Genomic DNA, 15,262 nt, shown 5'->3' with positions numbered 1-15,262 from the left:
CATCTTCCCTCCCATCTCAAGAGATTGCTTATTGTGCGTTATTTCATAAAGATTATGAGTTTGATAAGGAGTGCTTAATTCAATTGTGGAGTGGATTGCTGAAAATTTTGTACAATGTCATAAACATGCTAAGAAGAGTCCAGAAGATACAGGTGAACAATATTTTAATGATCTATTATCGAGGTCTTTCTTTCAACAATCAAACAGTTATAAAACATGTTTTGTCATGCATGACCGATCTGGCAAAATATGTTTGTGAGGACGTCTGTTTCAGATTGGGAGTTGACAAAGCAAAAGGTATTCCAAAACAACCCGTCATTTTACATTTGCAAACAATTATGTAGAATATTTTGATGAGTTTGGAAGTGTACATGATGTTGAAAGGTTACACACATTTATGCCAACAGATTGGAGTTGGCATTGCAAGATGTCGATAGAGTTGGCATAATGCAGGTCTTAAACCTTTGTGACCATTACGAATATGATGGTTTTTTAAGTCTTGATATAGTGTAATTCACATTTCTTATATTTAATAGTCAAAATATATTATTTGTGTAAACATACTTTAACTGATATCTACTTTTTTTTACCATTATCTAGGAATGATTTTCAAGATTTTCAGAACTTTGTTTTAAAGAATTTGGAGACAGGGTAAAACATTGGATTACATTAAATGAACCATGGACCTTTAGTAAATATGGGTATGCTGATGCTATTTCACCACCTAGAATTTGTTCAACCTGGCAAAACTTATCTTGTACTGATGGTGATTCAGCCATTGAACCCTACACAGTGAGTTGCAATCAATTACTTGCTCATGCGGCTGCTTTCAATGTCTATAAGACAAAATATCAGGTTCAATTACAAATTTTGTATTTTGAAATGCAATCAAAATAAGTGTATTGGTTTCCTTATTCAATCAAAGAGTCATAATAAACTAGTCCTAAACTTAAATTTTGCTTCATGTATGTAGGTGTCTCAAAAGGGTGTGATGGGATATCACTGTCATGTCATTGGATAGTACCACTCTATGATACAGAGTCCGATCAGTTTGCTGCAGAAAGAGCCCTTGATTTTATGTTTGGATGGTAACTACTTTATGAACCTAAATTCTTATGTGGAGCTCAACTACAGTATGATAGTGATTCTAACTTATTTTTTCATTTTAAGTCAATATATTGTAGGAGAAATATGTTTTCCTCATAACAATTTAACTCTGGAACGTTATAGAATGTGTGTGTACTTAGAGAAATTACTTTCATTTTATGATTAGTCAGAGACATATATAGTCTGACTAAAGGGACAAAAGCTTGATATAGTGGTCAGATAAGAACACAAAACTTATCATGAAGAACACCAAAAGAGCAGTCCAATCCATGACAGGTTATTCAGATGAAAAATCCTACAATAAATACTCATTATCTACTCAACTATAATGATAGGATTAAACTAATAATCTCTATAACTAATTTATTCAACTAGGTTTATGGAGCCATTGACAATTGGAGAATACCCTAAATCCTTGCAATCTTTGGTAGGGAGTCGATTACCAAAGTTTTCTGCTGATGAGATCAAACTTGTAAGAGGGTCCTTTGATTTTATTGGATTAAACTACTATACTTCTTATTATGCTACTGATACACCTGAGTTAAGTGAAGCAAGGCCTAGCTACCTCACAGATTCTCTTCTTATTCTTACAAGTAAGGGCTCCTTAATATCTATCTCATTATTGATTATAGACTTTAACGTGTGAAAGAAGATAAATGACGGAATTTAGTTATATATATGTTTGAGGTCCAACACAAATTGCAGCTGATGAATCAAAATCAAGTATTTATATTGTTAATTTTTGTTAATAGTAGAGAATGATGTAGAATATTGACAGGTGAGCGAAATGGAACACCTATTGGTAAAATGGTAAATTTGTGATTACATTTTATTGAAACTGTAACTACATATCAAAGCTTCATTTCAATTAGTTTTTCAATGAAGAAAATGAAAGTTGTATTCTGCAGACTACTTCAAAATGGTTGTATGTTTGTCCAAAAGGAATTCATGATCTGTTGCTGTATATAAAAAAAAAGTACAACAACCCTTTGATCTACATCACTGAAAATGGTAATGTAGCAGTTGAGTTTAATCATGAAATTTTCATGTATGAAAGTTTAAATCATTGAAGTAAGAGAGAGAATTGATATAATGTGTTTTCCCTTCTCATACTGAAACAATTTATTCACTTGTGTATATAGGTATAGATGAATTCAATGATCACACTCTATCACTTGAAGAAGCCTTAGCAGATACTTCAAGAATTGATTACTTTTATGATCACCTCTATTATCTTCAAAGTGCAATCGAGTAAGTACTTTACACCATGTTCAAAATGTGCTAAGGGCAGAAAAAAGCTTCCTAATTATATGATGATAATGTATTACTTTTTTGTTTGATTTTATTAGGAATGGCGTGAATGTGAAAGGATATTTTGCATGGTCTTTAACTGACAGCTTCGAATGGAATTTAGGGTACATTTCAAGGTTTGGAACAATCTTTGTAGATTACCATAACCTCAAAAGATATCCAAAGTTATCTGCCATTTGGTTTAGAGATTTCCTACAAGGCAAAATAGATACATATGACAATTAATTGCTGCTAAGAAAATTAATTTCAACAATGTATTTGTACGGATCAAATCATCATACTTCTATTCTTCAATTTATTCCAGGTCAAACGGATGAGTATTCACCCACGAAAAAAATCAAATTGTTTCAAACACATACGAATCTTCCTTTCGGCCATGGCAGTGATTAATAAAAGATTTATTTCCAATCTTATGGGACAAATCTGGGGCTCAAATATCAGCCAATACTTAGCAGACACAGTGAAGATTTTCTGGTAAAAATTTCAGACCAAAACACCCAAGGAGTAAGGCGTAGTAAGTCTTAGACCGAGAGTGAACAAACTTGGCTTTCCGAAAACAAAACGTCCTGGCTTTTCTTCCCCGTATCTTCTTTTTGCGATTTGTTGACGGACGTGCCTCCTTACCTGCGTGCAAACAACATATGAAAGTACATGTGTGAATTTTTTCAGCACAATACGGACCTGGAATAAAATTGCAGAAAGTAGGGCGAAATTTCACAAGTTTTGGTAGAGGATAGCTTTGGTTTGTACAAATCTTCTGAAAAATTATCCCGAAGTAGTTTTTTCCTGAACTTCCACGTATGAATCTCTACTGAATTTGGGACAAAACGCAACAAATTTCAGGTAAAACGGATGAGTATTCACTCACGAAAAAAATCAAACAGTTTTGCACACAGGCGAATCTTCCTTTCAGCTCTGGCAATAATGATTAAAAAATTTATTGTCAATCTTGTGGGACGAATCTGGGGCTCAAATCTCAGCCAAAACTCAACAGACACAGTGACGAACGTCTGGTAAAAATTTCAGACCAAAACACCCAAGCAGTAAGGCGTACTAAGTCCCAGATCGAGAGTGAACAAAACTGGCTTTCCGAAAACAAAACATCCTGGTTTTTCTACCCCGTATTTTCTTTTTTGTGATTTGTTTACGGACGTGGCTCCTTACCTCGGTGCAAACAACATATGAAACTACTTGTGTGAAATTTTTCAGCGAAATACGCACCTGGAATAAAATTGCAGAAAGTAGGGCGAAATTTCACAAGTTTTGGTAGAGGATAGCCTTGGTTTACACAAAATTTCTGAAAAATTCTCCCGAAACAGTTTTTTCCTAAAATTCCACGTAAGAATATCCACTAAATATGGGACAAAACACGACAAATTTCAGGTGAAACGGATGAGTATTCACCCACGAAAAAAATCAAACAGTTTTGAACACAGACGAACCTTCCTTTGGGCCTTGGCAATGATGAATAAAAATTTATTTTCAATCTTGTGGGACGAATCTGGGGATCAAATATCAGCCAATACTTAGCAAACAAAGTGAAGATTGTCTGGTAGAAATTTCATACCAAAACACCCAAGGAGTAAGGTGTAGTAAATCCCAGACCGAGAGTGAACTAAACTGGCTTTCCGAAAACAAAACGTCCTGGCTTTTCTTCCCCGTATATTGTTTTTTTGATTTTTTTACGAACGTGCCTCCTTACCTGGGTACAAACAACATATGAAAGTAGTTGTGTGAATTTTTTCAGCACAATACGGACCTGGAATAAAATTGCAGAAAGTCAGAGCGAAATTTCACAAGTTTTGCTAGAGCCTTGGTTTGCACAAAATTTCTGAAAAATTCTCCCGAAATATTTTTTTCCTGAAATTCCACGTAATAATCTCCACATAATTTGGGACAAAACGGGAAAAATTTCAGGTAAAACAGATGAGTATTCACCCACGAAAAAAATGAAACAATTTCGCACATAGACAAACCTTCCTTTCGGCCTTGGCAGTGATGAATAAAAAATTTATTTCCAATCTTGTGGGACAAATATGGGGCTCAAATATCAGCCAAAACTCATAACACACAGTGACGAACGTCTGGTAAAAATTTCAGACCAAAACACCCAAGGAGTAAGGCGTAGTAAGTCCCAGACCAAGAGTGAACAAAACTTGCTTTCCGAAAACAAAACTTCCTGGTTTTTCTTCCCGATATCTTCTTTTTGTGATTTGTTTACGGACGTGCCTCCTTACCTGGGTGCAAACAACATATGAAAGTACTTGTGTGAATTTTTTAAGCGCAATACGGACCCAGAATAAAATTGCAGAAAGTAGTGCGAAATTGCAGAATAAAATATGCACAAAATTTTTTAGAATATCTCCCGAAATACTTTTTTGCTGAAATTTTACGTAAAAATGTCCACTGAATTTGGGACAAAACACGAGAAATTTCAGGTCAAACGGGTGATTATTCACCCACAAAAAAAATCAAATTGTTTCGCACACATTGGAACCTTCCTTTCAGCCCTGGCAGTGATGAATAAAAAATTTATTTCCATTCTTGTGGGACAAATCTGGGGCTCAAATATCAGCTAAAACTCAGCAGACACAGTGACGAACGCCTGGTAAAAATTTCAGACCAAAACACCCAAGGAGTAAGGCATAGTAAGTCCCAGACCAAGAGTGAACAAAACTGGCTTTTCGAAAACAAAACGTCCTGGCTTTTCTTCCACGTATCTTCTTTTTGTGATTTGTTTACGGACGAGCCTCCTTACCTTGGTGCAAACAACATATGAAAGTAATTGTGTGAATTTTTTCAGCACAATACGAACATGAAATGAAATAGCAGAAAGTAGGGCGAAATTTCACAAGTTTTGGTAGAGGTTAGCCTTGGTTTGCACAAAATTTCTGAAAAATTCTCCCGAAAGAGTTTTTTCCTGAAATTCCACGTAAGAATCTCCACTGAATTTGGGACAAAACGCGACAAATTTCAGGTCAAACGGATGAGTATTCACCCACCGAAAAAATCAAACAGTTTCACACACAGAAGAACCTTCCTTTCAGCCCTGGCAGTGATGAATAAAAAATTTATTGACAATCTTGTGGAACGAATCTAGTACTCAAATCTCAGCCGAAACTCAGCAGACACAGTGACGAACGTCTGGTAAAAAATTCAGGCCAAAACACCCAAGGAGTAAGGCGTAGTAAGTCCCAGACCGAGAGTGAACAAAACTGGCTTTTCGAAAACCAAACGTCCTGAAATAGTTTTTTCCTGAAATAACACGTAAGAATCTCCACTGAATTTGGGACAAAACGCAAAAAGTTTCAGGTCAAACGAATGAGTATTCACCCACGAAAAAAATCAAACAGTTTCGCACACAGACGAATCTTCCTTTAAGTCCTGGCAATGATGAATAAAAAATTTATAGCCAATCATGTGGGATGAATGTGGGGCTCAAATCTCAGCCAAAACTCAGCAGACACAGTGACGAACGTCTGGTAAAAATTTCATACCAAAACACCCAAGGAGTAAGGCGTAGTAAGTCCTAGACCGAGAGTGAACAAAATTGGCTTTTCTTCCCCCATCTCTTTTTGTTGTGATGTATTTACGGACGTGCCTCCTTACCTGGGTGCAAACAATATAAGAAAGTACTTGTGTGAATTTTTTCAGCGCAATAAGCACCCGGAATAAAATTCCAAAAAGTAGGGCGAAATTTCACAAGTTTTGGTAGTTGGTTTGCACAAAATTTCTCAGAAATTATCCCGAAATAGTTTTTTCCTAAAATTCCACGTCAGAATCCCCACTGAATTTGGGACAAAACGCGACAAATTTCTGGTCAAACGGATGAGTATTCACCCACGAAAAATATCAAACAGTTTCGTACATAGACGAACCTTCATTTCAGCTCTGACAGTGATGAATAAAAAATTTATTGCCCATCTTGTGGGACATTTCTCGCACTGAACTCTCAGCCAAAACTCAGCAGACACAGTGACGAACGTCTGGTACAAAATTCACACCAAAACACCCAAGGAGTAAGGCGTATTATGTCCCAGACCGAGGGTGAACAAAACTAGCTTTCCGAAAACAAAACGTCCTGGCTTTTCATTCCCGTGTCTTCTTTTTGTGATTTGGTTACAGACGTGCCTCCTTACCTGGGTGCAAACAACATATGAAAATACTTGTGTTTATTTTTTCAGCGCAATACGGACCCGGAATAAAATTCCAGAAAGTAGAGAGAAATTTCACAAGTTTTGGTAGAGGATGATAGCCTTGGTTTGCACAAAAAATTTTGAAAAATTGTCCTGAAATAGTTTTTTCCTGAAATAGTTTTTTCCTGAAATTCCACGTAAGAATCTCCACTGAATTTGGGACAAAACATGACTAATTTTAGGTAAAATGGATGAGTATTCACCCATGAAAAAAATTAAAGAGTTTCGCACACAGACAAACCTTCCTTTCAGCCCTGGCATTGATGAATAAAAAATTTATTTCCAATCTTGTGGGACGAATCTGGGGCTCAAATCTCAGCCAAAACTTAGCAGACACAGTGACGAACGTCTGGTAAAAATTTCAAAGCAAAACTCCAAAGGAGTAAGACGTAATAAGTCCCAGACCGAGAGTGAACAAAACTAGCTTTCCCAAAACAAAACACCCTGGCTTATCTTCCCCGTGTCTTCTTTTTGTTATTTGTTTACGGACGTGCCTCCTTACTTGGGTGCAAACAACACATGAAAGTACTTGTGTGCATTCTTTCAACGCAATACGTACCCGGAATAAAATTGCCGAAAGTAGGGCGAAATTTCACAAGTTTTGGTAGAGGATAGCCTTGTATTGCACAAACCTTTTTAAAAATTCTGCCGAAATATATTTTTCCTGAAATTCCACCTAAGAATCTTCCCTGAATTTGAAACAAAACGCGACAAATTTAAGGTCAAACGGATGAGTATTAGACCACGAGAAAAATCAAATAGTTTCACACACAAACGAACCTTCCTTTCATCTCTGGCAGTGATCAAGAAAACTTTATTGCCAATCTAGTGGGATGAATATGGGCTCAAATCTCAGCCAAAACTCAATAGACACAGTGTCCAACGTCTGGTAAAAATTTCAGACGAAAACACCGAAGGAGTATGGTGTAGTAAGTCCAAGACCGAGAGTGAACAAAACTGGTTTTCCAAAAATAAAACGTGCTGGTTTTTCTTCCCCATATCTTCTCTTTGTGATTCTTTTACGGACGTGCCTCCTTACCTAAGGGCAAACAACATATGAAAGTACTTGTGTGAATTTTCCCAGCCCCATACAGACCCGGAATAAAATTGCAAAAAGTAAGGCAAAATTTCACCAAGTCTTGGTAAAGGATAGCCTTGGTTTGCACAAAATTTCTGAAAAATTCTCCCAAAATAGTTTTTTCCTGAAATTCCACCTAAGAATCCCCACTGAATTTGGGACAAAACGCGACAAATTTCAGGTCAAACGGATGAGTATTCACCCACGAAAAAAATCAAACAGTTTCGCACATAGACGAACCTTCCTTTCAGCCCTAACAGTGATGAATAAAAAATTTATTGCCAATCTTGTGGGACGAATCTGTGGCTCAAATCTCAGTCAAAACTCAGCAGACACTATGACGAACGTCTGGTATAAATTTCAGACCAAAACACCCAGAGAGTAAGGTGTAGTAAGTCCCAGACCGAGAGTGAACTAAACTGGCTTTTCGAAAACAAAACGTCCTGGCTTTTCTTCCACGTATCTTCTTTTTGTGATTTGTTTATGGACGAGCCTCCTTACCTAGGTGCAAACAACATATGAAAGTAATGGTGTGAATTTTTTCAGCGCAATACGAGCCTGAAATGAAATAGCATAAAGTAGGGCGAAATTTCACAAGTTTTGGTAGAGGTTAGCCTTGGTTTGCACAAAATTTCTGAAAAATTCTCCCGAAAGAGTTTTTTCCTGAAATTCCACGTAAGAATCTCCACTGAATTTGGGACAAAACGCGACAAATTTCAGGTCAAACGGATGAGTATTCACCCACCGAAAAAATCAAACAGTTTCGTACACAGAAGAACCTTCCTTTCAGCCCTGGCAGTGATGAATAAAAAATTTATTGCCAATCTTGTGGAACGAATCTAGGACTCAAATCTCAGCCGAAACTCAGCAGACACAGTGACGAACGTCTGGTAAAAAATTCAGGCCAAAACACCAAAGGAGTAAGGTGTAGTAAGTCCCAGACCGAGAGTGAACAAAACTGGTTTTCCGAAAACAAAACGTCCTGGATTTGCTTCCCCGTATCTTCTTTTTGTGATTCGTTTATGGACGTACCTCCTTACCTGGGTGCAAAATACATATGAAAGTACATGCGTGAAATTTTTTCAGCGACCCATAATAATATTTCAGAAAGTAGGGCAAAATTACACAAGTTTTGGTAGAGGACAGCCTTGGTTTGCACAAAATTTCTGAAAAATTCTCCCGAAATAGTTTTTTCATAAATTTTATGGTATGAATCTCAACTGAATTTGTGGCAAAACACGACAAGTTTAAGGTCAAACGGATGAGTATTCACGTAGCAAAAAAATCAAACAGTTTCACACACAAACAAACTTTCTTTTCAACCCTGGCAGTGATGAATAAAAAATTTATTGCAAATCCTGTGGGACGAATTTGGGGCTCAAGTCTCAAATAAAACTTAATGGACACAATGACGAATGTCTGGTAAAAATTTCAGAACAAAATACCCAAGGATTAAGGCATAGTAAGTGTTAGACCGAGAATGAACAAAACTGGTTTTCCGAAAACAAAACGTCCTGGTTTTTCTTCCCCATATATTTTTTTTGTTATTTGTTTATGAACGTACCACCATACCTGGGTGGAAACAACATATGAAAGTACTTGAGTGAATTTTTTTAAATGCAATATGGACCTAGAAGAAAATTGCAGAAAGTAAGCGAAATTTCGCAAGTTTTGGTAGAGGATAGTCTTGGTTGTGTAAAATTCTCCCAAATTATATTTTTCTTGAAATTTTAGGTAAGAATATCGATTAAATTTGGAACCAAATGCGAAAAGTTTCAGGTCAAACGGATGAGTATTCAGGTAGCAAAAAAATCAAACAGTTTCACACACAAACGAAACTTCCAGCCCTGGAAGTGATGAATAAAAATTTTATTGCAAATCTTGGGGGACGAACTTGGGGCTCAAGTCTCAACCAAAACTCAATGGAAAAATGGCGAATGTCTTCCAAAAATTTCAAACAAAAATACCTAAGGAGTAAGGCGTAGTAAGTCCCAGACCGAGAGTGATCAAAACTGGTGTTCCGAAAACAAAACGTCCTGACTTTTCTTTCCCGGATATTCGTTTTGTGATTTGTTTATAGACCTGCCTCCATACCTGGGTGCAAAAAACATATGAAAGTACTTCAGTGAATTTTTTCAACGCAATACGGACCCAGAATAAAATTGTGGAAAGTTGGGCCAAATTTCGCAACTTCTGGTAGAGGATAGCCTTGGTTTGCACAAAATTTCTGAAAAATTCTCCCGAAAAAAGTTTTTTCCTAAAATTTATGGTAAGAATCTCAACTGAATTTGCGGCAAAAAACTAGAAGTTTCAGGTCAAACGGATGAGTATTCACCTAGCAAAAAAATCAAACAATTTCACACACAAACGAACCTTCCTTTCACCCCTGGCAGTGATGAATAAAAAATTTATAGCAAATCTTGTGGGACGAATTTGGGGCTAAGGTCTCAACCAAAACACAATGGACACAATGACGAATGTCTGGTAAAAATTTCAGACCAAAATACCCAAGGAGTAAGAAGTAGTAAGTTCCACACCGAGAGTGATCAAAACTGGTGTTCCTAAAACAAAACGTCCTGGCTTTTATTCCCCGTATATTTGTTTTGTGATTTGTTTATGGACCTGCGTCCTTACCTGGGTGCAAAAAACATATGAAAGTACTTCGGTGAATTTTTCAATGCAATAAGGACCCATGATAAAATTGCGGAACGTAGGGCGAAATTTCGAAAGTTTTGGTAGAGGATAGCCTTGGTTTGCACAAAATTTCTGGAAAATTCTCCTGAAAAATTTTTTCTCCTGAAATTTCTGATTAGAATCTAGACTGAATTTGGGGCAAAACGTGATAAAGTTCAGGTCAAAGGGATGAGCATTCACCTAGCTAGAAAATCAAACAATTTCACACACAAACGAACCTTCGTTTCAGCCCTGGCAGTGATGAATAAAAAATTTATTGAAAATCTTGTGGGACGAATTTGGGACTCAAGTCTCAGCAAAAACTCAATGGACACAATGACGAATGTCTGGTAAAATTTTCAGCCCAAAATACCCAAGGAGTAAGGCGTAGTAAGTCCCAGACCGAGAATGGACAAAACTGGTTTTCCGAAAACAAAATGTCCTGGCTTTTCTTCCCCATATATTCTTTTCGTTATTTGTTTATGGACCTGCCACCTTACTTTGGTGGAAACAACATATGAAAGTACTTGTGTGAATTTTTTAAATGCAATACGAACCTAGAAGAAAATTGCAGAAAGTAGGCGAAATTTCGCAAGTTTTGGTAAAGGATAGTTTTGGTTTGTGTAAAATTCTCCCAAAATATATTTTTCTTGAAATTCCAGGTAAGAATCTCGATTGAATTTGGGACCAAACGCGAAAAATTTCAGGTCAAACGGATGAGTGTTTAGGTAGCAAAAAAATCAAACAGTTTCACACACAAACGAAACTTTCTTTCAACCCTAGCAGTGATGAATAAAAAATTTATTGAAAATCTTGTGGGACGAATTTGGGACTCAAGTCTCAGCCAAAACTCAATGGACACAATGACGAATGTCTGGTAAAATTTTCAGCCCAAAATACCCAAGGAGTAAGGCGTAGTAAGTCCCAGACCGAGAATGGACAATACTGGTTTTCCGAAAACAAAATGTCCTGGCTTTTCTTCCCCATATATTCTTTTCGTTATTTGTTTATGGACCTGCCACCTTACTTTGGTGGAAACAACATATGAAAGTACTTGTGTGAATTTTTTAAATGCAATACGGACCTAGAAGAAAATTGCAGAAAGTAGGCGAAATTTCGCAAGTTTTGGTAAAGGATAGTCTTGGTTTGTGTAAAATTCTCCCAAAATATATTTTTCTTGAAATTCCAGGTAAGAATCTCGATTGAATTTGGGACCAAATGCGAAAAATTTCAGGTCAAATGGATGAGTGTTTAGGTAGCAAAAAAATCAAACAGTTTCACACAAACGAAACTTTCTTTCAACCCCAGCAGTGATGAATAAAAAATTTATTGCAAATCTTGTGAGACGAACTTGGGGCTCAAGGCTCAGCCAAAACTCAATGGAAACAATGGCGAATATCTGGTAAAAATTTCAGACAAAAATACCCAAGGAGTAAGGCGTAGTAAGTCTCAGACCGAGAGTGATCAAAACTGGTGTTCCGAAAACAAAACGTCATGGCTTTTCTTCCCCGTATATTCGTTTTGTGATTTTTTTATTGACCTGTCTCCTTACCTGGGTGCAAAAAAACATATGAATGTACTTCGGTGAATTTTTCAACGCAATACAAACCCAGAATAAAATTGCGAAAAGTAGGGCGAAATTTTGAAAGTTTTGGTAGAGGATAGCCTTGGTTTGCACAAAATTTCTAGAAAATTCTTCCGAAAAATGTTTTTTCCTGAAATTTCAGGTTAGAATCTCGACTGAATTTGGGGCAAAACACGATAAAGTTCAGGTCAAACGGATGAGTATTCACTTAGCCAAAAAATCAAACAGTTTCACACACAAACGAACCTTCCTTTCAGCCGTGACAGATATGAATAAAAAATTTATTGCAAATCTTGTGAGACGAATTTGGGGCTCAAGCCTCAGCCAAAACTCAATGGAAACAATGACGAATGTCAGGTAAAAATTTCATACCAAAATACTCAAGGAGTAAGGCGTAGTAAGTCCCGGACCGAGAGTGAACAAAACTGGTTTTCCGAAAATAAAACGTCCTTGCTTTTCTTCCCCGTATCTTCTTTTTGTGATTTTTTTATGGACCTGCCACCTTACCTGGGTGAAAACAACATATGAAAGTACTTGTGTGAAATTTTGAAATGCAATACGCACCTAGAATAAAATTGCAGAAAGTAGGCGAAATTTCGCAAGTTTTGGTAGAGGAGATAGCCTTGGTTTGTGTAAAATTCTCCCAAAATAGTTTTTTCCTGAAATTTCAGGTAAGAATCTTGACTGAATTTGAGACAAAACGCGACAAATTTCAGGTGGAATGGATGAGTATTCACGTAGCAAAAAAATCAAACGGTTTCACACACAAACGAAACTTCTTTTCAGCCCTGGCAGTGATGAATAAAAAATTTATTACAAATCTTCTGGGACGAATTTGGTGCTCAAGTCTCGGCCAACACTCAATGGATATAATGACAAATGTTTGGTAAAAATTTCAGACCAAAATACCCAAGGAATCAGGCATAGTAAGTCCCAGACCGAGAGTGAACAAAACTGGTTTTCCAAAAACAAAAAGTCCTAGCTTTTCTTCCCCGCATTTTCTTTTTGTGATTTGTTTATGGATCTGCCTCGTTACCTGGGTGCAAAAAACATATGAAAGTACTTGTGTGAATTTTTTCAACGCAATACGGACCCAGAATAAAATTGCAGAGAGTAGGGAGAAATTTCGCAAGTTTAGGTAGAGGATAGCCTTGGTTTGCACAAAAGTGTTGAAAAATCCGTTCCGAGCAACTTTCATTTTTTGTCTGACTTCTCCGTCAAAAGATATCATATTTTGATGTTTTTTTAACCTAATACTCACTAAATGAAATCTCCACAAACCCCAAACTACTGACAAATCAGCACATAACACATGCAAATCGCCATCGTCGTTCCGAGCAACTTTCATTTTTTGTCTGACTTCTCCGTCAAAAGTTATCACCTTTTGAAGTATTTTTATGGTCATTTGAAGTTTGTTTATCCTAATATTTACTAGATGAAGTCTCCACAAACCTCAAACTACTGACAAATCAGCACATAACACATGCAAATCGCCACCCCCGTTCCGAGCAATATTCATTTTTTGTCTGACTTCTCGGAAAAAAGTTATCACCCTTTGAAGTTTTTTTATGGAATTTGAAGTTTGTTTATCCTAATATTTACCCTTTGAATTTTAAGATTATAAATATCATATATTTCATTATTTTAGTTGGCAAAACCTTTATTTTAAACATAAATCTTGGTAAAAAAAATTTGATTTATTCTTATTATTACTATATAATTTTATATAAAATTATAATAGTTGTTGGAAATATATTTTTTACCAATGCTACGCGTATAATTTTGATAAATTTTTCTTTGTTAGTAATCTTATTAATATATTTGTACGGAATTATAATAATACACGTTTATTTTCTGGGAGCTATGAATTGGTTTGATGAAGAGAAAGCACAAAATCTATCTTCTTCGTTGGCTAGACGTGTTAACAAGGTGATTATGACTTATTTTCTTTAAAAAGAGATTGGTTTGACAATGGACAGAGTTATAGGTTTTATTTTCTCTTTCAATTGTGTGAAAAAGGTTATAATTCTTATTTGAATAATAATATTTATTGTAATAATCTATCTCTAAAATTTAACTATTTTTCCAATTCTTTTCTAATAAAAATAGTACTTTAAAGTAATATTTTACTTTATTATATCATTAATAGAGGATTTTCTGATAAATGATTTGATGACAATGTTAGTCTCTAAACTGTTTTCTGATACACATCATTTAATGTAATATTTTCTTTATATTATTATATAATAAAAAAAATCATAAAATAATAACCGAATTTAAAAATTAAAATTAATTAATTATATTAATTAAATTAGATATTAGAGATTAAATTTTTTTATATCTAAATCATTTTTATTAATTATTAATAAAATTTAATAAAATAATTTATAAATTTGTATCTAAATTAATTACCTAAATTTTAGCGATTAATATTTTAAATTTTAAGTTAATCTTTAAAAAAATTATTAGAAACTAATTTAAAATATAAAATGGTAAGTAACTAAAATCTTAATAACAAAATAATTTTATAAAATTTTATTAATAATAGAAAGTAATTTAGAATTAAGAATTTTTTTAATTTATAAAAAATTTAATTTAATTGTATAATAATTAATTATTTTGATCTTTAAAATTAGTTTTTATTTTATAATTTTTTTATAATGTTAATAGTGAGGATTTTTTTGTGGTAAATGATTTCATAAAAATATATGTTAGTTGAAGAAGATGTATCTTGTTATTTGAAAGAAACACATATATCTCTAAGGTTAACATCTTATAAATATTTTATTTAATTTATTAATTTTTATCAGTCAAAAAAAAAAAAAAGTGTGTGAGCATTAACTTGGTGTCCCTACAGTAGCAGCAGGGGTGTTGTTCATTATTTATCATTTACCCCACCTATTTATATGTCTGCCACCCCTTTTTTTAACAAATTTTTGGACCAGATTTAATTTGCATTTTCAAAAATTTCAGTTTTTGGCTGTTTGAGTTTTTAAGATAAACATTACATTTATTGTCAGTTTTTGGATATTTAATTTAACTTATTACCTCTTCTTCATTCCCACCACATCTTATCCTTATCTATTTAACTATCTCCTATAACTTAACTATATCTAGTGACCATTTTATCTTTATCTGTTTATAATTATCTCCTATAATTTAAGTTCAAGTATGTCTAGTGAGTTCCAAAACCTTCTATTATAATTAATAATATTGTCACCCTCAGAAATTACTCAAGAAATTAGATACTAACGGTGGTCTAATTGAGGTTGTCTCTGTGGGTAATGTTAAATTTTAGTAATATTTTATATT

General features: G+C 34.9%; 1 protein-coding gene across 1 annotated transcript; it reads left to right on the top strand.

Annotated features, from left to right (window-relative positions):
• Positions 1-975: 975 nt before the first annotated feature.
• Positions 976-2,711, top strand: LOC137809811 (isoflavonoid 7-O-beta-apiosyl-glucoside beta-glycosidase-like). Its single transcript, XM_090297370.1, has 6 exons — positions 976-1,088; positions 1,483-1,700; positions 1,886-1,917; positions 2,016-2,118; positions 2,250-2,358; positions 2,457-2,711. Exons 1-6 carry the CDS (start codon positions 1,078-1,080, stop codon positions 2,641-2,643), a joined length of 660 nt encoding a protein of 219 aa, XP_090153496.1. The 5' UTR covers positions 976-1,077; the 3' UTR covers positions 2,644-2,711.
• The last annotated feature ends 12,551 nt before the right edge of the window (positions 2,712-15,262 follow it).

The sequence above is a fragment of the Phaseolus vulgaris genome, chromosome 11, assembly GCF_051622355.1.
Source record: "Phaseolus vulgaris cultivar YP4 chromosome 11, ASM5162235v1, whole genome shotgun sequence".
Lineage (NCBI taxonomy): Eukaryota > Viridiplantae > Streptophyta > Magnoliopsida > Fabales > Fabaceae > Phaseolus > Phaseolus vulgaris.
Note: the sequence above shows the minus strand (reverse complement) of the source record. Positions and strands in the feature narration are given on the sequence as shown.